This window comes from Canis lupus, chromosome 23 (genome assembly GCF_048164855.1).
Source record: "Canis lupus baileyi chromosome 23, mCanLup2.hap1, whole genome shotgun sequence".
In the NCBI taxonomy this organism is placed as follows: domain Eukaryota; kingdom Metazoa; phylum Chordata; class Mammalia; order Carnivora; family Canidae; genus Canis; species Canis lupus.
This window is the reverse complement of record NC_132860.1, coordinates 31,559,035-31,585,830: the sequence shown is the minus strand read 5'-3', so window position 1 is coordinate 31,585,830 and position 26,796 is coordinate 31,559,035. Positions and strand designations below refer to the sequence as shown.

Below are 26,796 nucleotides of genomic sequence, written 5' to 3'. Positions count from 1 at the left end.
TTATGTGCACCTTTGTCAGCCAGCAGAAAATATTCCAGAGTTCCTGTGGGAGATGGTCAGCCCAGAGCATCAGCATTCAGCAGCCAGGTTGCCCACAGGCTTGGGTGATCTGAGCTACTGCCTGGGAGCTCATGCTCCCTGAGTATCAGAAAGACTCAACAGCCGCATGAAGCTAGGAGGTCACAGAATGGCGGCTTCTAAGCTCTACAGCCAAGTATAGCCTGAGAACCCAGGAGACGCTAGTAGTTGTTGAGCCATCTTGTCACTAGATGCCCCCAGGTGGTGTCAGGGTATCATAGCAGACCTGTGATTCATCCCACAAAGTCAGTGCCCTAGCCTTGACGTGTGATAGAGGGGATCCCCACCCGGCTCCAGAGATCACATCCCTCACCTGTAAATGAGGGGGTTGGATTCAATCACCCCAGGACCCTTCTAGCTTAAAAATTAAACTTCTGTTAATTTGAAGAAGATTTTAGATTTTTTCCTTCTCTCTCCCTCAGACATATACAAAATAGTCTGAGACGAAAAGCTTTTTCTGAAAGAACTGGAATACTTCCCTGTGATGTTTATTCCATATACCCAGCAAGTGATCTTGAAGCCTCTAGTAGTGTCTAAACTGAATCCAATTCCAGCAGAAAGAGGAAAAGTCAGGGTACATGGCTAGAGCCTGGAGCTTGGTTGTAACTGTAGGAATGTTTGTATGTCATCGTGGCATGACTTGAAAGGCAGCTTCCCTCTTTATCCCATACTAGTTTTACTTTTAGACACAAAGATTTATAAAAAGCCAAATCATATTCATTCCAGAATGTGAGCTACTCAGACAGAGGGATTGTGTCTCACTTATTGTTAGTTATTTAACTGCTTAGAATACAATAGCAAATAAAACAGAAACTACAGGCACTGTCCTCCCATAGTTTCCATAAGTAAATAAGAAAATGGATGAATAAATATCTTCCTACTCCCCAGCACTGTTTATAGTACATAGTAGGTGCTCAATTAAAGTTCTAATTATTGATCCCTATTCTCATTTACTAGGCCTCTGTTCATGTTTCTCTTCCTTCAACCCATATTTATCTATTTTTTTTTTTACTTTGGGCAAATTGAAATAACTATATTTTTTTCATCATTTTCTTCCATTCGTTTATTTCTTTACTACTCATTGATTTCTTTCCTCAACATTTACTGAATGCATCCTATGGACCTAGTCCTGTGCTGAGCACTGGAGTTACAAAGGTAGAAAGAACATGGTTGTTACCCTCAAAGAACTTATAATCTAGAAGAGATGTTTTATCTAATATGACACTTTAGTGGGATATGTGTATTGTGCTGTGTTCATCAAAGGAGGGAGTGACTTCTTTGTACCAAGGAAATAAAAAAGAGCTTTGTTGAAAGACAAGCCCTAAAGGAGAGGTTAGTAGGAATGAGAAAACATTTGAAGCAGACAAACTAGCATTTACAAAGGCAGAGACGCATGGAAATGCATGCCAAGACAAGGATATGAGAAGTGACTTAACATGGCAGCAACACGGGATATGAGAATGGAAAAATGGGATGTAGCCTGCAGAAGCCAGCAGGGGCCAGATCCTGATGGGTCTTATATTCCAAGCTGAAGAGTTTGGACTTTGCCTTTGCTGTCGCAAGGTACTGCAGAAAATGACTTACATAGCACAGAGTCCCTGACGATACGGTACAAAAATAGTGATAAAGTTTGGACAGTTGGGGAGCTCTTAGATTTGCAAAGTGCCTCAAGAGAAGATCTGGTCCAACTCCCTGCCCTCCAATAAGTCAGGAACATTAAAAGTTAAGCAATGAGACCAAATTCTGTTGGTTTTGGCCTCAGGTCGTTGAAAAAACATAAGAGCTTTGAAATAAGTCAAGAAGAATGAAGCACAACTAGAAGTTGACTTTTGAATATAATAATATGGAGCATAGTCAAGATTATTTCATGAAAAGAAATCACAAGACACACCATTATAAATCTAGTGCAGTAGAGTGGTCCCAAGGTGGGTGTTCAATGTGGCCCCTGAGGTACAGGGAGAAAGTATTAGGGCATCTATCTATATTCACTTTTGATCTTAAAAAAATGGAACAAATGTTTCACTCCTGTGGAACACTAGGTTTTCAATCAGTTCTCTTGATCCCAATGTTAGTTGTTAACAAGTTTCTCTTAGAGAAACAGTGGGCCTTTACTGGTTTATTCTAGTGTATTACAACATGACTGCACTGTGTTTGTGTGTGTGTCTGTGTCTGTGTGTATCTGTGTGTTAAATCTAGTTTTAACTAAACTTAGATATAAAATGGTTCAGTGCCATAAAAAGATTCTTGTTAAGTAGCTATAGATCGAAGACAATGCGAGTCCAAGCAAACAAACCAACAAACAAAACTGGCAGAGCTGGTCCTAGTACAGATTCTTCCTTAACTCTACTATGAGGTTAAAACCAGTGATGATCGTTTTTGTCAGCTGCAACAAAAAGGTAATCAAGATTCAAACTTTTCAAGAATTTTAAAAAGTTAATCCAAAGATTCAACATTAAAAAAAAAACAACAAAGATTCAACATTATCTATCTGAAATACAGGCATACCTCAGAGATACTCAAGTTCAGTTCCAGACCACTGCAATAAAAGCAAATATTACACTAAAGGAAATCAAGGGAATTTTTTAGTTTCCCCTGCATGTAAGTTATTATGTTTACATTACATTGCAGACTCTTAAGTGTGCAGTATAATTATGTCTGGAAAACGATGTACATGCCTTAATTTAAAAATACTTTATTGCTAAAGAGTGCTGACCACCATTGGGGCTTTTAGTGAATCATAATTTTTTGCTGGTCAAAGGTCATACCTCAATGTTGATGGCTGCTGACTGATGGGGTGGCTGTGGCAGTTTATTAAAATAAGACAACGATGAAGTTTGCCGCATTGATTGACTCTTCCTTTCATGAATGATTTCTCTGTAACATGTGATGCTGTTTGATAAGCATATTATAATCTACAATAGAACTTCTTTCAAAATTGGAGTCAATCATTTCAAACCTGCCACTGCTTTATCAACTAAGTTTAAGTAATACTCTAAATCCTTTGTGTCATTACAACCATCTTCACAGCATCTTCACCAGTAGTAGATTCCATCTCAAGAAACTACTTTCTTTGCTCATCCATGAGAAGCCACTCCTCATCGGCTCAAGTTTTATCATAAGATTGTGGCAGTTCAATCACATCTTCAGGCTCCACTTGTAATTCTAGTTATCTTGCTGTTTCTACCACATCTGCAGTTACTGCCTCCACTGAGGTCTTGAACCCCTCTCAATCATCCATGAGGGTTGGAATCCACTTCTTACAAACCCCTGTTGATGTTGATATTTTGGCCTCTTCACATAAATCACAAACGTTCTTCCTGGCATCTAGAACAATGAATCCTTTTCAGAAGTTTCTCAATTTACTTTGTTCACACCCATGAGAGGAATTGCTATCTATGGCAGCCATTTAGCTTTATGAAACGTATTTCTCAAATAATGAGACTTGAAAGTCAAAATGACTCCTCGATCCATGGGCTGCAGGATGGGTGTTGTATTAGCAAGTGTGAAAACAACATCCATCTCGTCCCTCTCTATCAGAGCTCTTGGGTGACCAGGTGCACTGTCAATGAGCAGTAATATTTTGAAAGGAATTTGTTTTTCTGAGCAGTGGGTCTCAATAGAGGGTTTAAAATATTCATTAAACCATGTTGTAAACAGATGTGCTGTCTTCCAGACTTTGTTGTTCCATTCATAGAGCACAGACACAGTAGATTTAGCATAATTCTTAAGGGCCCTAGGATTCTCAGAATGGTAAGTGAGCCCTGGCTTCAACTTCAAGTCACCAGCTGTATTAGCCCCTAACACGAGAGTCAGTCTGTCCTTCGAAGATTTGAAGCATGGCATTGACTTCTCCTCTCTAGCTATGGAAGTCCTAGATGGCATCTTCTTCCCATAGAAGGCTGTTTCGCCTATACTGAAAATCTGTTGCTGAGTGAAGCCACCATCATGATGTATCTCAGCTAGATCTTCTGGATAACTTGCTGCAGCTTCTACATTAGCACTTGCTGCTTCACTTTGTATTTTCATGTTCTGGACATGGCTTCTTTCCCTAAATCTCATGAACCAGGCTCTGCTGTCTTCACAATTTTCTTTTACAGCTTCCTCACCTTCTCTCAGACTTTACAGAATTGAAGAGAGTTAGGGTCAACATTTGATTTGAGGTAATGTTGTGGCCGGTTTGATCTTCTATCCAGACCACTCAGGCTTTCTCTATACCAGCAATAAGGCTGTTGTGCTTTCTTATCATTCCTGTGTTCACTGGAGTAGCACGTTTAATTTCCTTCAAGAACTTTTCCTTTGCATTTACAACTTGGCTCACTGTTGCAAGAGGCCTAACTTTCAGCCCACCTCAGCTTTCGTGACATGCCTTCCTCACTGAGTTTAATCATTTCTAGCTTTTGATTCAAAGTGCAGGAACGCTTAGGAGCTATTGTAAGGTTATTAATTGGCCTCATTTCAATATTGTCGTGTCTCGGCGAACAGGGAAGCCTGAGAAAAGGGAAAGAGACAAGGGAACAGTTAGTGGACCGGTCAGAACACACACAACATTTATCAATTAAGTTCACTGTCTTACATGGGCATGGTTCGTCGGGCCCCAAAACAATTAAAATAGTAATATCAAAGTTCACTGATCACAGATCATCATAACAAATATAATAATAATGAAAAAGTTTGAAATGTTGCAAGAATCACCAAAATGTGACACAAAGACTTGAAGTAAACAAATGCTGTTAGAAAAATGGAGACCTGCTTGATACCAGGTTGCCACCTGGTATTACAAAACCTTCAGTTTGTAAAACTGCAGTATCTCTGTGAAGCACAATAAAACCGAGTATGCCTGTATGCATTCTATCCATTAAATCTTGCACCAAATGCCTAATATTCTTTCCAGTATTAGCTAATGATGGCAGCACATGTGTATAGCTTATTTAAAAATATAAGTACATCCAGAGAGCGTGCTCAAACATGTTTACAGAAAAGGTGTATAATCAGAAAGAGCTTTAAGAACCCTGCTCTGGTGATGTTAACTTTGATTTTTAAGGCAGCTCAAACAAATTGAGGTTCTCGATAACTTAGATGTGAATCTGTGTCCGAGAGTAAGTAGTTCGAGAGGTGAAATGACTTTCCCGAGTTTTCATGGATAGTAAATGACAGGTCCTTAATTTGAATCTTGGCTTTCCAATGACTTGCAAGAATTGGTAAGTCCATTCCCCGTTGAGATTTTATTTTCTCACCTCCACAATGAGAAGTCAGAAAGTTTAGAAAGGAAGGTCTCTTCTAACATGTCACGACCAGTGAGGTTCCAAGAATATGTGTATAGGTGAAAGATGTCAGGCTAGAAAAGCTAAGGAAACTGAGGCAGTTCACTGAGGTGGAGAGCCAAAAGAGAAGATAGCAGAATAGCTGGTGTGGCCAGGATGGAAGGAAGGTCTTGAAGGCTACAGGGGGGAACAGGGTCAGGCTTTGACAGGAACTCCCTTGCTGGGGGTAGTTTAACAGGCTGTGGAGTGGGGCTTCTCATGTGGGCCCAAATTCTTAGAAGATGTTGAATAAAGTCTAGTAGATGCTGGAAAGATCCCCAGTCACTCAGCATGAGTTAGCAGAAAACAATTTCAGGATCCGTGTAAGTCAGGCATATACATCTATTTAAAGTATGTAATGCAAAAGAGTGATTTGAATAAAAACAAGAGTGGCACAGAGTAGCCAGTACTTCAAATCAGAGAAAAGCTAAAGTAAATTTTTGCCACCTAGATCCCAAGTGACTATGCCATTCTCCTGAATATCAGTTTCAATGGCTGTTTTCAGTTGATTAACTAAAAAGCTTGGGACGCCTGGGTGGCTCAGCAGTTGAGGGTCTGCCTTCAGCTCAGGTCGTGATCCCAGGGTCCTAGGATCGAGTAACCCAACGGACTCCCTGCAGGGAGCCTGCTTCTCCCTCTGCCTATGTCTTTGCCTCTCACAAATAAATAACTTTTTTTTTAAGTTAAAGTTGCAGCTTTTCCCCCTTCTTCACCTTTCTTTATCTGCTCGAGTAATGTGCATCAAATAACAAACCTAACTTAATTCCTGGTGTTCACTGTTTAAAGTCTTCAAAAAAGAGGTGCAGGCAATGGGGCTGGTAGGGCTACAAGCTGAGCTGAGGCGGGTACTCCCGGAGGGAAGGAGCCAAGCCTCAGGATGCCATGTGGACTGCCCGGCTAGAAAGGGCCAGCCCCTCCAGGCCTCCGTTCCTCGGCCACAGCCCTATCAAGGTCAAGTGGCTCCAAGTTCTCAGGCATCACCCCCACCTTCAGCCAAAGAAAGATATCAATTCTCTATTCATTCAGTACATAGTTTATCAAGAGCTTACTCTGTGCTGTGCACTCAGATTCCAGGGCACACACCCATTTGGGTGGCGGCTTTCTTTCGCCCACTTAGAAATGAGCATCAGTCACACTCCATGCTAGGAATATACAGCAGTAAGGGAGGTGTGGCCCCTGTCTTCAGGGAGCTCATGGTCTGCCAGGGTAAAAGATTGCCCCCCTGGCATGACAGCACTGAGCTTTTTACAGAAGCAGGCCAGAGGGGGATCCCTGGGTGGCTCAATGGTTTAGCGCCTGCCTTTGGCCCAGAGCGTGATCCTGGAGTCCCGGGATCGAGTCCCATATCAGGCTCCCTGCATGGAGCCTGCTTCTCCCTCTGCCTATGTCTCTGCTTTTCTCTCTCTCTGTATCTCTCATGAATAAATAAATAAAATCTTAAAAAAAAAAAAAAGAAGAAGAAGAAGAAGAAAAAGAAGAAGAAGAAGAAGAAGAAGAAAAAGAAGCAGCAGGCCAGAGGGGCGGGAGCGGGGTTACCACTTGGTGAATGCTCCATGTGAGTCCTGAGGGTAAGCGGGGGGAGGTGTGTTTCAGGTGAACAGGAGAAGTGGAAGGTTCCATAGAGAGGGAACAGTTCAGAGATAAGTGTGAGTATTGTGTGAGCTCCATGAAGATTCTGAAACAAGGTACAGTAAGGCTACTTGAGTTAGATCGGCAGCACTATATTGAAACCCATTACACGTTCTTAAACATGCATTGGGCTCTGTTTGACATCAGGATGGGAAAAATTTCAGCCTGGATGCACAATTGAGAATGGTGGTGCAAAGAGGTCAGGTGACTCTCCCAAGTCCTACAGTTAGTTACCAGAGTTAGAAGTAGGAACTGACTCCCTGCCCAGGGTACTTTCCACCACCCCCACCCCACCTCTCCCTGCCCAACATTTGAGGTTAGTTTCTCATTTGCTTGATTTTGTTTCAAGGTGTCTCTCCAACAGCTTCTCTTGACCCCAGGCCACCGTACTCAGGGAAGCAGTCAGGCAGGTCTTCCTCGCTGGCGTCAGCAAGAGCACCTCCGTCAGGCCCTGAGTGTGTGATTGGACCAATGCCAGCATGTTCGATGGCCCCCAGCCTGCCCCCCTTGGCCTGGCACGAGCACTCCTTCCTGGCAGAGTTCACTCAACCTAATTGCTTGTTTCGTACCCCAGCTGCCTGACATATGCCAAACCCATGTGTTGACTCACTTGTGTCAGAGACATTACACTCGAGCATTTCAAATTGGCTCTGGTGAGCTCCAGCAAGTGGGGACTATAATTCATGCATTTAGAAACCCAGCACCTAACACAGTGCCTAGCTTTTTATTAAGTAGGTGCCCAGTTTTTTTAAATTAAAGTGAATGTTTGTGACTGTGGGTATGCAACATCATAGTGAAAGAGAGGACCTGGGAGTGAGAAGACCTAGCTTGGAGCGTCAGTTCAGCCAGTTGAGGTCTTTGCTGTATGACCTTGAGCAAGTCTTTTCCCTCTGTTTCAAGTACTTGATCATTTTTTCAACTAACAGACACTTGGGGAGTAATATCCCATGCTTTCCCTAGCCACTGAAGATGTAGTCAGCCCCCTCTGGCTTGCACTTAAATGTAAGTGTGTAAATTCAGCTCTGTAAATGTGAATGATATAATTCTATGGCTGTCATGGTCATGGAGAGGTGCTTGGAAGTATCTAGAGGAGCCTAGAGGAGAGGTGATTAATTGTTCCAGAAGAGTCGGTAACAGCCTCACCGAAGTGATGACAGGTTAGATGGGACTCTGAGGACAAAGAGAAAATAATACCCTGAAACTCCATTATGCCCAGACAGTGACCAAGAGAAAGCAAAACAAAACATGTCAAATACAGGACTGGTGATAAGAGGGTCGCATGAACCAGCCGGGGAGCTAACTTTGTAATCGTGATCTGCACTCCATGTGACTGATTTTTCACCAAGTGATCTTCCAATATAGAATTTCAAAGTCAAAGCAGCAACTGTTTCTTAGCCACATTGACCCTTAGTGTGGGGTCAGAGTTCCGGTGGCACACCGAAGCCGGCTCGTGCCAACCCACAGGAGCTGAGAATTAAATGTTCAGGAATTCTGCAAGCTACCTTTTGAACACTACTGTTACTAAAAATTAAATTATATGAAATTATAATTAAATTATATTAAAAACAATAACAAATAATCAAAACTCATCGCTTCCTAATTATTTTACTGTTTTTTACTATTATCTTTGTGCCTGAGTTTATTAAGACTAATGTGTCTCTGCGGTGGATATACTATATAATGGTGTGTCCTCCTGTACATCATTCCCAACTCTGGGTTCAGTGACACCTCATTAAGAGTGGGAAACTGGCCATGGTAGAAGTATTTACACCACAGAAATAGGCAAATGCTACAGATTAAAGGTAATTTTCTTTTGAAAGCCGATTGTTAAATGTTTACCAGTACACTGCTGGTGGTGTCCATTAAATAAATGGAAAAGCATTTGGAAGCCCAGCACCCACACCTTTTTCAAACCTCCCTAGACAAGAACACATGGCAGGAGACACATTTCAGAGGCCTCCACAGAGCAGACGTCTCCCATCTCCTTTGTCCCAGAGAAGCCTTTATGTTAAATTGGGTTTTCTTGACAACTGAAAATCATGGTCAAACAGAAGGAGGATGGAAGTGTTTTTCTCCAGGACTTAATTCCTGAGCCAAATGCCTGTTTTGGCAACAGGCCTCTGTGGTGTGGAGTCAACTTAATCTTCTCCAGAACCCAAAGCAATCCACAGGAGCCTGGCTAAAATTACATCTGCTCTGGCTTGCCCAAGTGAAGGCTACATGATAGCCAAATGGTGCTGATTTAATGTTTCCCAATTATCAGGAAATCCCCAAAGAGAGATAAATCAGAGAAGGCTGGCCCGCATATGCATGAGGGGCAGCAGCCAGGGCAGCCCCAAAAGGAAACCATCCCCAGAGGGCTGGTGATTGTCCAGGCAGAATTTGAAGGCACATATGTCAGGAGAAGGCTGGATAGTAGCCAGCGCCAGGAGATGAGATCTGTTAGTAATTCTCTGGAAGGACAAAGTTCCAGCAATAAGAAATTCAATTTTCCTCCATTAAAGAAAGCATCTCTCAGTACCAGCTGAATACAATTGATGGAATAAATCTTTTCCATTAGTGGAGAGATAATTTCACATAAATGTATTGGGAGACCTTCAGAGCAGGACTGAGAGTCTTTGCTGAGCCTCACCGCTTAACTTGTTTGTCATGTAATTGCATTTAGACCAAGGGCCTCGGAAGGAAACCACTGACTGAATTAGCATTAACCAGATTGTGTGTCGTGAGGTGAGGTGGGGTGGGGTGGGATGGGGTGGGGCGGGGCGGGATGGGGTGCAGCGGGGGAGGGGAGCTTGATGCATTGTGGGTAGTTGTTCTTGCCTTCAGAAAGGACAAGCTGAGACTAGCACGACCAGCTGCTTACAAGCCTGGTGTTAATTGCTTTTCTCATCAAACAGAGAAAAGTTTATCACTCTAGGAAGGTAGAGATGTAAGTACCTAATAAAGCCGAGGCGGAGTCTGAGATCTTTTTTGTGAATGCCCACAGGTCTCATCAGTAGCTCTTCCCTAGGCCAGGAAAAAAAAAAAAGAGCCTTCTGAACAGAAGCAGGTGGAAAAAGTTGTCTGGATGCTCGTGCCTGTGTATTTGCCTCAGATTTGTCTTGTCAGTGAGGACCGCTCCCCAGGGCCCCAATGCCTTAGGATGTTGACACCATTGAGCACGTTGCCAGTGGTAAACAGAATTGAACCCAGAGTTGTGAGTCCTGGATTGGAAGCCTGGCTCCGCCACTACCCCGCTGAGTGACTTGAGGGCAAATAACATAAGTTCTGTGGACCCCAGTTTCTTCCTCTCCCTCTAACTCAGTGATTTTCCAACTGGCTTTTCTCTGGCTTCTCCCGAGACTACGACTCCAGAGCTTCCTTCAGAATCACCCCATTCATCTATTTCATCTAGAGAGTTTTTTGTTTTTATTTGTTTTCCACTTTGGGGCCTCATAAAATATCATCTGGTAAAAAGGTACATTTCTGATATATTTGAAAAACCATCATTCTAGATGATCTGTATTTGTCCCACTTATTTGCTCAATCCACCAGTGTTTTTCAACACTGACTTAGCACTCATTAGGCACTTTCATGCACTGCAGAGAGACGGAAAGAAGTAGCCCTTGACACTGCCCTCAAGGAGCTCATGATCTAGTGGCAAGGAGAATCGTGTGCTGTGTGGTAGGGTCTCAAGGTGTCTGTGCTGGGCTTTGGAGGGTGACTAGTTCCAATTAGGGCCATCAAGACAGGCTTCAGGGAGGAGGTATCATCTGAAGTAGTCATGAATGATGAGAGTGTTGGGATGGGGGTGCAGGAGTGACACCTGAGGGGGGGTGTGGAATAGTACCACCCAGAAACAGAGGCCTAGGTAATACGCACCTGGCAGGTTTTGGGAAAACAGATGGTGAATTGTCTGGAATATAGTGGGAAAGTGGGAGTGAGGATATTGAGAGATGTGAGAGGTTCCAGAACCCAGTCCAAGGGGATACTAGCATCTGTCCTTCTCCTGTTTCTAAAGCCCAATGAAAAGAAGTGCTCTTTATCCTGTTCACTTTTCTTGTGTGCCCACCTCTAGTGAGACATGTTAGTGACAATAGTAACCACTGCCATTTATGGGGCTCACTCCATACCAGGATGAAAAAAACCAAGGCTCAGGGAGCTGTCACATACTTTTTTTGCAACCCTAGAGAGCTTGAAAGTGGCAGAGCTGGGAGTTGCCAAGTCACATGACTCTGGATTCTCAGGCATAACTCTGCTGTGTAGCCCTCTTGTATCTGTGTATTTTCTTACGGTAAAATGTAGTATCCTTAGAGAATGACCTCTGAGTACAGTATCTGAAAACATCTCCCAGTAATAAGCCTTTAGAGGACACTCTGATGTCCTCAGTTGGGGCACCATGAAAAAAGAAGGTTATGACTCCCCATGAGTGAATATATGATGAGCCTCTGGGTGCCGAGATATGTCTGAGCAGCCTGCCTTCTGTCTTCTGACGTCTGGGGGCACCCAGAACATGAACAGTAGATCACATTATTCTCTCTTCTCTCTCCACAGGCATGCATGTGTCATTCGTGGTCAAGTGATGACATCAGATGGGACCCCGCTGGTTGGTGTGAATATCAGTTTCGTCAATAACCCTCTTTTCGGATACACAATCAGCAGACAAGATGGCAGGTAGGAGACCCTTTGTGGCCCAGTCATGGTCCTGCTGTCTTGGTCTTGCCACATGGCTGCTGCTCTACTTATGACATGGAAAGAGGATGGGACCTGAGTTCAGAGGCCCAGCTCTGTAACTTACCAGCTGTGAGACCTTGTATCTGACTCTGACCTGAGTCCCTTTGGTTAAAATTAAGCAGTTTCTTTTCATCTAGTTCTCCAAGTAAGCGTAGGAGACCTTATACATATTATCCTGCTCCATATATATACAATATCTGTATAATACAATCACTTGGACCACTTGGACCAGACAACTCCAGAAATGTTAGCATTCCTGATGTGTGATTTCCATCTGCAACCACCTAGGTCCGTGAAAGCCATTGTGTGATGACAGAGCTCTGCCCTTTATTTGGATGCTTGTGAGAGAACTGTCAGTAGAAGGGAATAAAGTTTCTTTAGTTACTCTAGCTCTTCTGTTTGCTAGAGCCATTAGACAATTCTCCTCACCTCTCTAAGTCTCAGCTTCTTCACTGGTGAATGGTCCTAATACTAGCATCTCACAAATTGGTTGTAAAGATTACGTTGCAGGATGGATGTGGAAGAACCTGGCACATAGTAGGTGTTTAATAAATCTTACTTTCCCTGCCCCACTCTGGTTCAATCTGTCATTGCCAGGGTCTGGCAAATGGTAAGGATGCAATAAATATTAGCCATTTATTAAAATTGCCAATTATTAAATGATGAGAAGGTGATGATTACGGTATAAGCCATGGGACTATTTTGGAGAAAATGGGAAGGGAAGGAAGAAAGTGGAATATTTAGGCTGTCAGTGGTGACAAGTCCTCGATTTTTAATAAAATCAGGTGGTGGCAGTCCATCTGGCTAAGTGTAGGCCCATAAGGTTGATTTTCACTCTGTGTTGGAAATTACGCTCCAGCCTGATTGATTTTAGCACCTCTTTAATCCAATATCAGATGTGAACATGTCCCGGCCGAGGTGATAATGAAGTAGAGGCTCATCTGTTTGTAGACATGTGTGCCTCTTAGACAGAGTGGCAAGCTTGGCATGGGGAGCCCTCTTCCCCCTCCTCTCCTTGGGAGTGGGAAGGGGCCCAGCTAGAAGGGGCTGGCAGCCAGTCCCAGGAATAATCTGCCCTACCCAGCCCACTATTCCTGCCCCGCACACATTCCATCCCAGGAAGCCCGTCAGTACAGACATTCACTACGGCATGGGGGGAGAATCTTTCCTCGTGCCCTGTCTTTACTGCCTTCCAGCTTGGGGCTGTCTGCTGTATGGAAATGGTGATGTGAGCATCCTAGGCAACCGGTATTCTGGCTACATCATTACCTGCTGTGAAACAGGCATCAAAAAGGAGCTGGGATCCCTGGGTGGCGCAGCGGTTTGGTGCCTGCCTTTGGCCCAGGGCACGATCCTGGAGACTCAGGATCAAATCCCACGTCGGGCTCCCGGTGCATGGAGCCTGCTTCTCCCTCTGCCTGTGTCTCTGCCTCTCTCTCCCTCTCTCTGTGTGACTATCATAAATAAATAAAAATTAAAAAAAAAAAAGGAGCCTTGGGGACTCCTTTTTTTGCCATGAAGCGAGCCCGTCATTCACATGAGATGGCAAATCATCAGTCCTTCGCCCTGCTGTGCTTGGTTAGGGTGGGTCCATAAAACAGCCCAGAGTCACTAAGTTTGGTGGCCCCTGGGAAAAGCCCACTCTATCCCCTTCAGGCTTCGATTCCTCCTGTGTGTGCTGCCCCATGATCTCTACGGCCTCTTGACAGCATGAGGGACCTGGGAGGACAGTCAGCGCATCTGGTCCATCAGCCTACTAAATCACGTCATAGGAACCAGAGTTGCTGAGACCTGGAGCTTGGGTTTCAGAGCAGTTCTTCCCAGTGCTTTATGGGGCTTGGCCTTTCTTTCCACCTTAGACACTGCATAACATATAGGAGAGGCATTACTTATTCTCCAGGTGCCTGCAGATCCCTGTTTGTACTGTGTGAATGGGCAGCATCTTGCCCATTTCCCTCCCGCTTCTCTGAGTCGCCTTCTTTTGCACCTCTCACTCCCCTTAAGGCTAGAGACATAGCCTGGAGGTAACAGTATGTGCGAGTCCGGGGAGCAAGTCTCATTTTGTTTTATATCCCTTGCAGATTTCCAGGCAGTTTCCATGTTCCCTTTCCTCTCCCAGCTCCCACTTCGACCCACCACACCGAAATACCAGACATCAAGTATTCACCAGAGCCACAGAGATCATTAAAAAGATGAAAAATAGAAGTCATGAAGGCAAATTTTAAAAGAATAGCAGACAAGAGAAGCAGTTCAGGCTTGATGAATTGAAAAATGGGGTTATACGGAGTATGATGTCCTGGGAGTGGGGCCCTGGGCTGTTCCCAACCATTATCTCATCTATCTAATTAATAACTCTGCCAAGTGATTATGATCATCAGCTTCATTTTAAATGAGGAGATTGAGGCTCAGACAGGTGACATAACTCACCTACGGACTAAGTAGCAGTACTAGGACTGACCCTAAGCTGTTAGGGCTTCATCTGAGAGCCAGACTTTCCCTTTGGGGTCAGATTCACTCACACCCATGTCCACAACCAGGTTTCCCCTCAGATTATCAGGCCTGGCTCTTGGCAAGATCCAGTTACACCCAGCTCTTGGCAAGGCCAGCTGCCCCCAGCTTGCTCACCGCCTCGAGAATCCATCTTTTCATATTTGTCTTCACTTCCTCCCCACACTTGTCCTCTCATGAAAGGAGCTTGTAAGTCAGGCCAAAATTCTGTTTGATGGTTAAAATGCTCTGTCAAAGTACAGCTGCTATTATTCGGTTCTGTGACAGGAAAGTTGTTCTCTGGGTATTTCCCCAAAACCATGGATATTTTCCTAGAAAGCCAAAACCTAAATTCTTAATTCAGAATAAACTCTCTCATTGCTTATTGAAGGATGGGGCTTCCACTTCCTCTACCCAAGTGTGAGCCTAAAAAGGGCTGAGTGGTTTGAAGAGCAAAGTGGGTGTAAAGCTTCAGCAGAGTTCAGAAGAGTCAGGCTCTAGAGCCTAGAAACCCAAATCTGGAGGCATTGTCTTCCAAGAACAGTATTTAGCACTAGGTCAGGGCAGTTGTGCAAAATCCCTAGAAAAGGAAGAGCCAGCTGGAGCAGTGAGCCCAACCCCACAAGGTGTATTTATTAGGGATAAAGGTAAGATACTGTGTTAGAGTCTCTAAAACCAACTGCATGGGTGAATGTTGGATTGACTTATAATAACAGCCAAAGTAAGAAGGAATTAGTTCAAAAGAAATTGACAGTGTCACTCATGCATTCATTCTATAAACTATAACAATCAAGTTCTGTGCTAAATTCTGGAAAGACTGAGGAATTATTGTCCCCAGGCTGGAGCATTAAATGAATGATTCCCTTGCAGTGTGCGTAGGCCATAAGTAGGAGTATACGTGGTCCACTGGGAACCCAAAGGAGGGAGCTAGAATTCTGTTGGAGTAAGGAGCTAGCAGGAGTTTTCCAACCAAAAAAAAGCAAGATGAAGACAGGCCTTGAAAATTTATCCTATGGATATTAAAAAGGGCACTTGTTATGGTGAGCACTGGGTGTTACATGTAAGTGATGAGTCACTAAATTCTACTCCCAAAACCAATATTACACTATATGTTAACTAACTGGAATTTAAATAAAAACTTGGAAGAAAAAAATCTAAAAATAAAACAATAAAAAAAGGAAAAAAATGCATCCTAAAGTAGTAGCTAAAAGGACTTTGTCCAGAGAATCACAGCCAGGAGGTGGCAGGTTGATAGGACCACTGTTTCTAAGTCCCGAAGGACTTCTGTCAAAGGCAGAAGGGACACACCAGTTTGCAGTCACCCAGGCAGGTAGAACCAGGCTCAGTGGCTAAGTAGCTGTTAGGAGAGGCACCCAGGCTCGATTCCAAAAAAAAGACCTAACAGTCAGAACTAACCAAAGATTAGACAGTCCTGCCGTGAATATAACAAGCTCCTCATCACTGTATGCATACAAGTAGGAACCAGATGGCCCCTTGGTGGTGATTTTGTAGAAGAAAATCTTCAGCCTAAGAGAGAGCCATGAGCAAAGGCTGAGTAGCTGGCTCTCGAGGACACCGCCAGAGATCTCACCTCAGCCTGGAGTTTGAGACAGTCTTTGGCTTCCCTTTTCTGCATCTCATGTCCTGTCAGTCTAATTGTGCCTGTCCCTAAATGGCTTAGCTGTTTTGCAGTTCCAAAGGCCTGTATTGACTCAACTATCACAATCAGAGCTAAAATTGCCATAGGGTCATAGAATCTTAGTGACTTAAGAATAATCCATTTGGGGCAACCTTGATGGCCCAGCGGTTTGGCACCGCCTTCAGCCCTAGGTATGATCCTGGAGACCTGGGATCGAGTCCCACATCAGGCTTCCTGCCTGGAGCCTGCTTCTCCTTCTGCCTGTGTCTCTGCCTCTCTCTCTGTGTGTGTCTGTCATGAATAAAGAAAATCTTTTAAAAAAAATAATCCATTCGGAATTTAAGAAACAAAACAAATGAACAAAGAAAAAAAGAGGCAAACAAATTAAAAAAAAAAATCCAGGCTCAAATTCAGAGAACAAATGTGGTTGCCAGTGGGGAGGCTGGGGAAGCAGGGAAATAAAGTAGATCCAGAGTACTTTTATCTTGGTTTGCCCAGAAAAATGTATGGAATTATTAAAGCACCGTATTGTACACCCAAAACTAATATAACACTGTGTGTTCACTATACTTGAATAAAAACAGTAATCCATTTGGACCTTTCCATTTTAGAGATGAGAAAATTGAGCATCAGAGAGGCTAAGTGATACACTCAATATCACACAGTATCTCCTGGCAGAGGCAGGATAAGGCTTAGGGCTCCTACTACCAGGGCAGGACTTGTTTCACTCTGTTCTGCTGACCTTTCACTGGGCTTCAGCTCTACGAGGCCCTAAGTACCAGAAGCACCAGAGCAGAGGCTCATCAGCTGTCCTCTGTCCTGGCAAATGGCTCTCTGTAGCAGTGATGATTAATGTTGGTTTTGGTAAAAATCTCTATAATGAATCATTTTTGAAAAAAAAAACAATGTTTTATGGAATTTCTATTACTATTTGTGGCTGTAGTGAAGTCCAGGTTTTAGGGTCTCCTCAATAAGTACGCAGACCTCTGGTATAATTGTTTGCTCCTGTCTCTCCCCCACTCCCCACCCCCACTACTCCTCCCCTTGCTTCCTGCTTTTCCTGCTCCCCCCCTCCTTTCCATCTCACCCACCCCTTCCGAACAGCTTTGACTTGGTCACAAACGGTGGCATCTCCATCATCCTCCGGTTCGAGCGAGCACCTTTCATCACACAGGAGCATACCCTCTGGCTGCCTTGGGACCGCTTCTTTGTCATGGAAACCATCATCATGCGACATGAAGAGAATGAGATTCCCAGCTGTGACCTGAGCAACTTTGCCCGCCCCAACCCTGTGGTGTCTCCATCCCCGCTGACATCCTTTGCCAGCTCCTGTGCAGAGAAAGGCCCCATCGTTCCAGAAATTCAGGTACCCAGCTCTCTTAACTGTATTTCTCCATGCTTTTATTTCATTTGTGGGGAGGAGGATCTCAGGGCTGGAGTGGGGGGGGGGGGGGGCGCTAGGGAGATCCCAACAGCCCACCATGCAGAATCCAGCTCCCAGATCCCACCGCAGCTGCGGTGTCAGGAGATGATGGCCACCCCTCTTACACACTCAAAATACACAAGCTCTGGAAGCTGACTGGCACGCTCCAGCATATAATGAATTCCTCCTCTCTTTCCATTCTGTCATCGAGCTCCCTTCCACTTTCCTTTCCCCCGGCTTCCAACGTCCCCCTCTATCATTATTTCTGTAAAAAGTGTTTATGATGAGAGGATCTACTAAGAGGAGTAGGCCAGAGGAGCATCATAATAAAGATGAGAACATGGATATGAGGTGCTTGGCACAATGTATAGCACCTAATAAGTGCTCAATAAATTTTAGCCAGTATTATTATTATTAAGATTATTTTATACACATTGCCTTCCTGCCAGTTAAGGATTGCTTTGGCTCAAATCTCCACACACAAGTGCTTTAGTTAATTATCATTAAAAGGAAGTAATTTGGAAAGATTCATTTTAATCAAATGGAAATCAAGATAGATTCTTTGCCTAACAGAGCTGTATAGAGTAAAATGTCTTCCGCCATCTGAGCTCAATTTCTAGTGGCAGAAACAAAGGCCAGGGGAAGAGGAGAGGTGGCAGGGAGAGGCCCCAGCTTCACCCACTTCCCCACTGGCCATGTGCATATTAATAGGTTGCTGGTGGGGCAGCCTGGGTGGCTCAGCGGTTTAGCGCCACCTTCAGCCCAGGGTGAAGGCGAGATCCTGGAGACCCTGGAGTCCCACCTCGGGCTCCCTGTGGGGAGCCTGCTTCTCCCTCTGCCTATGTCTCTGCCTCTCTCTCTCTCTCTCTCTTTCTCTGTGTGTCTCTCATGAATAGATAAAATCTTAAAAAAAAAAAAATAGGCTGCTGGTGTCTGGAACAGGGAGTGTAGACACTTTGTGTGTATGTTTCACGCCTGGCTGAGCAGACACATCTGTGTGTGTGTCCGGTGGAGTGGCTTCAGGCACCAGCTCGCAAGAAGCACATACAACCCTTTGGAAATTCTCATGGTACCCACAGGTTGAAAACCTCACTCACTCCTTTTCAGAGATTCAGCACTTGTCTCCTGTCTCAACTACCAGGCTGACCTTTCTTTTGAAATGGTTGTCAGTGGAGACAGAGCTTGCTGGAGAGAAGTAATTTGTTACTCAACCCTGGTTCAGCTCCAGCTAGACATTTTCCCAGGAGCAATGACTTTGGAACAAATGAGGTTAAAGGTCCCATCCTCTTCACGCTGCTCCCTGGGCTGGGTGTTTGCAAGCCCAGCTGGGTCACAAACCTTGCTTATTATCAGATTCATGAAACACATGAAAACAAGCTCCTGGGTTTTCCCAGTCCTATCATTGGCTAGCCTTCACTAGCACTGCGCGATAAACATTTTGAAGGGTATGTTGAAGATAAATATTTATGAGAGCATCATGATGGTACTCGAACCCTGCCTGTGGTTCACCCGGGTAGAGAGTCTGCTTTGCGTAGAACTTGCAAGCTGCTTTTTAGAAAGATTGCTTTCCTTTAGGCCCAATCCCCAACATTTCTTGTGTTCAGAATGGAGTGGGGGAGAGAGCTCACACCCATCTATGATATAAAATGGACAGAAAGGAAAAGGCTTTCTGTGTGAAGGTCCAGTTTCTCCATGAACACAAGAATAAAATAATCATTTTTCTTTTAATGGATATGTTAGCCTCAATTGATTTAATGTCCCCTTCTTGAAACAGAGCCCAGAGCATCAAGCTGATAAAAGTTCTCTGCTTTTGCCATGTGCCTGAGCATCCTGGCATTGATTTTAAAGTTTCCATCTTGGAACTGAGCCCACTGCACCCAGTAGATCAAATAGCACCTTCTCCGCCATTCTGTTCATCTAGCACAGCACAGGGCACAAAAACCCTATGGTGCCAATTCGACTTCTTTCCATGGGTGAGCTGGGGACAGGGGGGTGTGCATTGGTCCTTGGCAGGCTGTGTTCTCAACCTCTCAGGTCTTTGTTTACTTTCCTGAAGAGGATCTCACTCTAGTGAAGTTGTGAGGGAGGACTCTTGGCTACTGAGGCAGCTGTCGGCAGTAGTCTGCGGGGAAAGGTCTTGTTCCAATTGTCGCCCACTCCCAGCAGCAGCAGCAGCGCCATCGTCCTGCTCACTGAGCACCTGTTATGGACAGGGCACTCTCTATACATGACCGCACTCGGTCCTCACACCAGGCCAGGGAGGAAACTGCGATTCGGCGGCTTACATGAGTTTCTCAGGTGATGTTGCTAGTGAGTGAGAGGCGCCGTGACGATAAATATTTTACACGCACTATCTTCTGTGTTCCTCTCAGTAATGCAACAGGGTGAGCATTGTCTTCCCCGCTGAATGGAGGAGAACCTGAGGCCCAGAGAGGCACACACAGTTGGCCCCTGGAAACCAGGCCTTCTGCCCCTTGGTTCCCTCCTCCTCCCGCTCCTCTTCACACTCTGCTGCCCCCTCTCCTTTCTCCTGTCTTTTCTAGCTCCTGCTCCTCCTCTCCCCCTTAGTACCCACCCCCCGCGTCCTCCTCTGCCTCTCAGTCACCCAGGGCGCCTGGGGCTGCCATCTTTCCTCCTCTGGTGAGTCCATGACCGTCACTTTCTGTGTAATCTGTCTCTCTAGGCTCTGCAGGAGGAAATAGCCATCTCTGGCTGCAAGATGAGGTTGAGCTACCTGAGCAGCCGTACCCCTGGCTACAAGTCTGTCCTGAGGATCAGCCTCACCCACCCGACCATCCCCTTCAACCTCATGAAGGTGCACCTCATGGTGGCCGTTGAGGGCCGCCTCTTCAGGAAATGGTTTGCTGCAGCCCCGGACTTGTCCTATTATTTCATCTGGGACAAGACAGACGTCTACAACCAGAAGGTGTTTGGGCTCTCAGAAGCCTTTGGTAAGCCTCTCAGCTGCCGAACTCGAGACCATCCCCAGAGAGACAGTAACACTTGGGGGCATGGGGCTCTTTTTCCACCTCCCTTGTTTCTTCTTTCCTCTTCCCAGAAATACCTACGGTTTAGTTGGCATTCAAGACTTTTCTGTGGCCATCCATGACCTAAAGAATGTACTCAAAGACCTGAATGTAGAAAAGTTGATCATGAAGAAAAAAAGGGGTTATAAAACCAAAAGGGCTCTTGAGAAGCCTTGTGGTGGTATGTGATGGATTATAAGAGGCTTCGTGCCCACAAAGACAGAGCTATGTGGGCATTGCCCTGGCCCCCTCACAACTCTCTGGCCTGAGCTCACCCATTAAAAATGTCCAGGAGTCTGGAGCTCCTGGGTTTCTTCAGTTTTATTGAGATATAAGAGTTAATAATCTTTCTTCATCCGAAAGGCTAGTTGGCCTCTTTACCTCATTTGTAATCAGAAAGGTTCTCTCCTTGTTGTCATTGCTGTCTATTTTTAAGATGAAGCAGGAAGTGGTGGTGGCCTTGCCTGTGTCCCAGCCCCACTGAGACCTCGGGCTTCAGTGGCTGGCCATGCTCATTGCAGCTTCCATGTAGAGCAGTGCCCAGGAAGAGTCCAGAGCTGCACTGTTAGCAGAGCTTGCCCCTGCAAGGCTAATCCCCCACGCATGGAGAGGATTAGCCCAAGGAATTCCTTCTCATCCTAAACCTTACTCCAATTTCATTCCCTTGCTAGACTCAGCAAAGGTGGAATGAGGAAGCAGAGGAGAAATAGTGTTGTCAAATAAAAGAGAGGAAGGGAGGGAGGGAAGACAGGTAGTCAATAAAGACAATGTCTGTCGAACACCCGCTCTGGCCAGTGTGCACCCCTGCACACTAACATCCCATCCAATCCTCACCACCATCCTATGAATCAGAAATTGTCTCCAGATTCTGTGAGAGAAAGCTGAGGCCCAGAGAGGAGAGGGGATGGATGAGGAAGGAACAGAGCTGGATGTGGTTTTGCATCCCACCCTACCTTGCAAGGGCACATTGGGAGCAAAGACGCTGTCTCTCACTGTTCCCTCTTCCTTCTGTAACTCAAGGTAACTCATGAGTATCCTTAATGTCCACCAGCCAAGGAAGAAGGGAAGCATCTGCACCCTGACTTCCGAGGGCAGAGGCTCACTTTCCTGAGATGACAGGTGACCAAAAGGAAGCATAGAGGCTGCCAACAGGACTCAGTGTCCCTCTGGACATGCCCCTCCTGCCGTTGATGTCCTGCAACCTTTTATGGCACCTAGAGAAATTTTCTAAGGAGCTGCCCAATTGCTAGTTCCTGCCATGAACACGTGGTAGGATATTGCCCACTTGGCAAATAGTGTCTACCCAGAAGCGTACTTGAAAGAAATGGCATTCCTGTCTCTGTTAATTCCTTTCCATTGGGCAGTTACAGGGCTTTTTACAAGCCCAGCCTTGGGACACCTGCCATGGTTAGCTTGCTTCCCGGTGCCCTTCCAAGGAGGCCTGTATTTATGAAACAGAAGTGAAACCAGGGGATTGTCAAGCTTTGAGGCCTCAAAGCAACTTCCAGCTTTCAAAGTACCCTAACTGAGCAACTTTTCCACGTACTCATTATAAACAATTTTGAATTTTCTTCCTATAGTAAACTAATACCATTATCATTCATAATAACTTGATAAGTGGACAAAAATATAAATAAATTCATGTATGTTTTTATAAATAATGCCACTACTTGTTAACATTTAAATTTATTTTCTTATTTCATTTATAGTTGTGTGTATGTGTGGTCTTTTTTAAGCACAGATATAATACTGTATATAGCCTGTCTTTCCAACTTAGCATTATTCCATAAACATTTTCCATGTTACCCCATTATCTTCATAACCAAAAATATCCAATGGTGGGCATAATATTCCTCAAGTGGGTACACTTTGATTTGCTCAACCTCTAGCCCCTTTTGAACTTTTAGATTATTTCCAATGTGCACTATTATAAATAATGCTGCAGTAAAGAGTTTTATGCCTAAAGTATTTTCCATACTAAAGGATTATGTCCTGGGAATCGATTCACCTAAGTCCTTTTTAAGGTGTTTAGTACATTTTCTTGAACTTTTCCTAATGATGCACAATTGCTCTTTGAAAAGAGGACATTAAGGCTCGGCATCTCTGTGTTAGTACTGCACATACATCTGGTTCCCACTTAGACACAGGATCCTTGGGGCAGCCTGGGTGGCTCAGCGGTTTAGCGCCTGCCTTCATCCCAGGGCGTGACCCTGGAGACCCCGGATCATGTCCCATGTCGGGCTCCCTGCATGAAGCCTGCTTCTCCCTCCGCCTGTGCCTCTGCCTCTCTCTCTGTCTCCTCTCTGTGTATTCTCATGAATAAATAATAAAATCTTAAAAAAAAAAAAAAGAAAGAAAGAAACAGGATCCTTTCTCCTTTCCTACAAAAGACAAGCCAGAGCCTTGCATGCAGATCAAAGCCAAAGCAGAGGCTTTGCTCACCTGTGGATTTTGCACCTTTTGTTTTCTGCAGTTTCTGTGGGTTATGAGTATGAATCCTGCCCAGATCTGATCCTCTGGGAAAAAAGAACGGCAGTGCTGCAGGGCTATGAAATCGATGCTTCCAAGCTGGGAGGATGGAGTCTGGACAAACATCATGCCCTCAACATCCAAAGTGGTGAGTATATTAATAGAATTCCAGGAGCCAGGCCACGGGTATGACCTTCGTCTCATATCCTTTGTGACCTGCCAGATAAAAAATGCGCACTTCAAATTACATGGGCTCATATGTGATCAGTCGTCAGAAGGATTAGTCAACAGATACTCCTTGGGAGCCTGCTCTGTGTTTGTGACTGCTAGGCACTGGGGATACAGAAAGGAAAGAGTTGGCAGTCTGGTGAGACCCCAAACACTTCCCAGGCCGTCTCCATGCTGTACCATGGACAGTGCCATCACACACAAAAGCACAGGACACTGGGGCATAGAACAGGGGCACATCAGCTGCTTGGTTCAGCAAGGGGTCTCTTTGGAGAGAACCTCTGAACTGGAGTCTCAAAAGATCTATAGGATTAGCCCTATATATCAAGCAGGGAGAACATTCTAGGCAGAAGGCACAATATGTGCCAAAGCACAAAAGCCTGAAAGAAGAGTAATTGGAGAGAAGGTTCACTGTGGTTTGAGCAAAGGATGAAATGAAGGCAAGAGCAAAAGCCAAAGCTGGGGCTGGAGCAGCTGGAGCCCAGGATGAGAAGATTGGGACTTTGAACTTCATCCAGAGGCAGATGGCAAGCCTCTGAAAGGTTTCAAGCACACAAGTGACACAATCAGCTCTATATTTTTGATAGCTCACCTTGACTGTGTCCTGGGATGGAACAGCTAAACATGGTAATGGTGTCTCCCACCTAACCTGAAGATGCTGTGAATGCCTATCAAAACAACTACATTGTCTAAGGAAAAACTAACAAATTCCAAACTTTCTGATAGGATAAAGATTTATAGATAGCTAGGGCAGCCTTTAAAATAAAATTAAACAAAGAAGCACTGCCAGATATTAAACTATCTTAGACAAGCCATAGTCTCCAAAACTGTTTGATCCTGGCATAGGAGCAGACAAATAGATTCTATGGGACAGAACAAGGCATTCAGAAACTGACCATGAGTGTCTGAAAAGCCAAAATAACAGAATTTGAAGCAAGTTAAAAGTGTGTTTCTCACTCACCTCAAAGTCTGGAGGTAGATAGTCCAGGGCCAGCTTGGCACTCTGCAGGGTCAGAAGTGTAGACTCCTCCCCTTTCATTGTTCTACTCAGGCCTCCATCCCCAAAGTTATGGTTCAGGGTGACCACTTGAGTTCCAGCCTTCAGAACCACATCCTAGCCAGCAAGAAGGAAGAACAGGGCTAAGGGCAAGCCCTCTCCATTGCAAGGACACCTCCCAGGAGCTGTCCACCCCACTGCTACTTCCACACCACTGGCCAGAACTTGGTCACCCACCAAGTGTAGGCAGCTCCAGATAATCATGTGGTCGGCCAAATAGCAAGGGTACTGTAGCTACAGAATAAGGACGAGGGACAGGTTAGATATCTGTGGATGACTACACCATGTACATGTAGGAACTGGTGCATTATAGAGGTAGCATCAGGTGTCAGTGGAGAACGGATATTTATTTTAGAAATTGGTGTTGGGAAAACTGGCTCAATGGCAGAGAAAAGTAAAATTAGGTTGGCACGACATACAAAATAAATAAGGTTAATTAAAGATCTAAATTTGAAAGATAACACTTTAATAGAAGAAAACAGGAAAATATCTTTATGATCTCAGGAGAAGGATTCCCTAACAGCAAAAAGAACACAAACATTACAGTAGCAAAATAATTGATTAAATTATATAAAAATGAAAGATACCTATTTAATGGAGGGCAAAGCTAATAGATGATAGCCTGGGAGGAGATCCTTGTGACCATAAACACAAAACTCAGGTTTTCAGTATGGAAAAGGTGAGGTCAGAGTCAGGGAGTCCAGTTTGGAGATTGTAGCAATAACATGGTAGATGAAGGGGGATAAAGGCCTAAAAAGAAATAATGGGTATGGGATGAAGCCTACAAGTCTCTGAGGTCAGGCCCTTCATTTTGCCGGTAAGGAAATAGGCCCAAGAGCAGCTAAAGCACTGGTGAGTCCTATGCAACAGCTGGGATCAGGCCATTGGGAGCAAAACCAGCTAAAAATTCAGGTCTCCTGACTCTACCCTGGTGCAAAGAGACTGAATTTCACTCATGCATTTCTATAAACATTCACTGAGATCTATTCCGTGTCAAGTTCTGCATTAGGCACTGGGGGTGCCTAATGAAAGGGAGAAGACGTGGTTTCCGTACTTGAAATGGTATCAATCTACCCTGGTGCAAAAAGAGAAAAATGGGTAAGTGTAATAAAAAATTCACGCTGTAATAGGGACAGGGACTAGGTACACAAGGCATAGACAATCGATCTGAGAAGCAGTGGACCTGAATGATTCAGGGTATGGCTCAGGAACGTTTCTGCCACCATCCATGTGATTTTAGGTAAACCACTAGCCTGCTCCCCCACCCCCATCCTCATCCCCATTAATACAGAGGTGGATAATAGGACCTATCTTACTCATTGTGAGCATTGGATTAGGAAGGCAGGATGGCCTGTTCAGGACATTCTGGGTTTCATGATGGGGGTGCGGCAGCCTTGGGGTGGGGGGTGAGTCTGGAAATGGTAGGCAGAGATCATGCATTCCTTGCAAAATCAAGGGGACTCCGTGGTCAGCCACAGAAGAGGACTGTGCCCTGCTCCAGAGATGATCCTGCCCTTTTGTCCTTGTCCCAGGCATCTTGCACAAAGGGAATGGGGAGAACCAGTTTGTATCTCAGCAGCCACCTGTCATCGGAAGCATCATGGGCAACGGGCGCCGGAGAAGCATATCTTGCCCCAGCTGCAATGGCCTTGCTGATGGCAACAAGCTCCTGGCCCCTGTGGCCCTCACGTGTGGCTCCGATGGGAGCCTCTACGTGGGCGACTTCAACTACATCCGAAGGATCTTCCCGTCTGGGAATGTCACCAACATCCTGGAGTTGAGGTATGTAAGGCGATGCCCTCCCCACACTCCCTGATACCATCCCTTGGCCATCCCGTGGACCCAGCTGTCACTACCCACTGCACCCAGAGGAGGGGATAGGACAGAGCTTCACCTGTCACAATCCATCTGGGACTCTCCGCTTCCCAGCTCAGGGGCTAAAGCAGAAGCTGGAGGGCTCTGGGGAGGCAGGTGCTGTTTTCTACAGGGCACTGCAATGAAAAACCATTTGTGGGACAGGGGAATATCCTTGGCACCCAGAAGATATAAGTCTGCTAACAACCAGGAATTAGGCTCTGGAAGCCCTTGGATTTCTTCCTGTTTCCTGGCACCAGACAGATTAGAATTACTCACATTGAGTCTCCTTAGAAGGACAAGGACAGCAGGATGGACACGGCCCCCATGCCAGTGTTGCCAGGTTTGGTCCTGTGACTAAACACTCGTCCGAGTTGGGAACAGTTCTCTTCTGCTTCCCGGTGCTGAGATCAAAGCCCCCGGGGCTGAAATCAGCCATTGCCTCTCTGCCCCTCACATGCTGCAGAGCCAGCCGATTCAGTCTTCTCTCTCTCCCCATCCCAACTGTGTGTGATGGAGCACAGCCATACTTAGAGCTTGGGGAAGGGCATGATGGGTTGCATTTTCTCTAGGCATCCCTAAAACAGGTCTTTTTAGAACCAAAGCACTGTCATAGGGTGGGTTCTAGGGTTACAGGGGAGCTTGGTTACAGACAGGGGAGCCCCATGCTCTCTTTCATGAGAAATTGCATCAAGTTCCTTAGAACTGCTTTGGGGAATGGGATCCATTCATCTCCTGGGCTGGGGACCACGTAAACAGGATGGGCCCACGAGCTGGAAAGCATTCCTCCAAAATGGCCAGAGAAAAGGAAGCTTACTTTTGTCAGGTCCCAACTATTTGCCCAATATAATAGTCCCATAAAATATTTATCACTATTGCCCTTGACAAACAAG

At 45.1% G+C, this 26,796-nt stretch overlaps 1 protein-coding gene across 5 annotated transcripts in view; it reads left to right on the top strand.

The window, feature by feature from the left end:
• The window catches only part of TENM4 (teneurin transmembrane protein 4), a 2,813,748-nt gene that overhangs the window by 2,727,788 nt on the left and 59,164 nt on the right, over positions 1-26,796 (top strand). For all 5 annotated transcript variants that reach the window (XM_072794810.1, XM_072794811.1, XM_072794814.1 and 2 more), the window contains 5 exons: positions 11,541-11,660; positions 16,951-17,212; positions 19,953-20,220; positions 22,769-22,912; positions 25,582-25,831. In XM_072794810.1, coding sequence (XP_072650911.1) covers positions 11,541-11,660; positions 16,951-17,212; positions 19,953-20,220; positions 22,769-22,912; positions 25,582-25,831 — 1,044 coding nt within the window. The remainder of the gene's footprint in view (positions 1-11,540; positions 11,661-16,950; positions 17,213-19,952; positions 20,221-22,768; positions 22,913-25,581; positions 25,832-26,796) is intronic.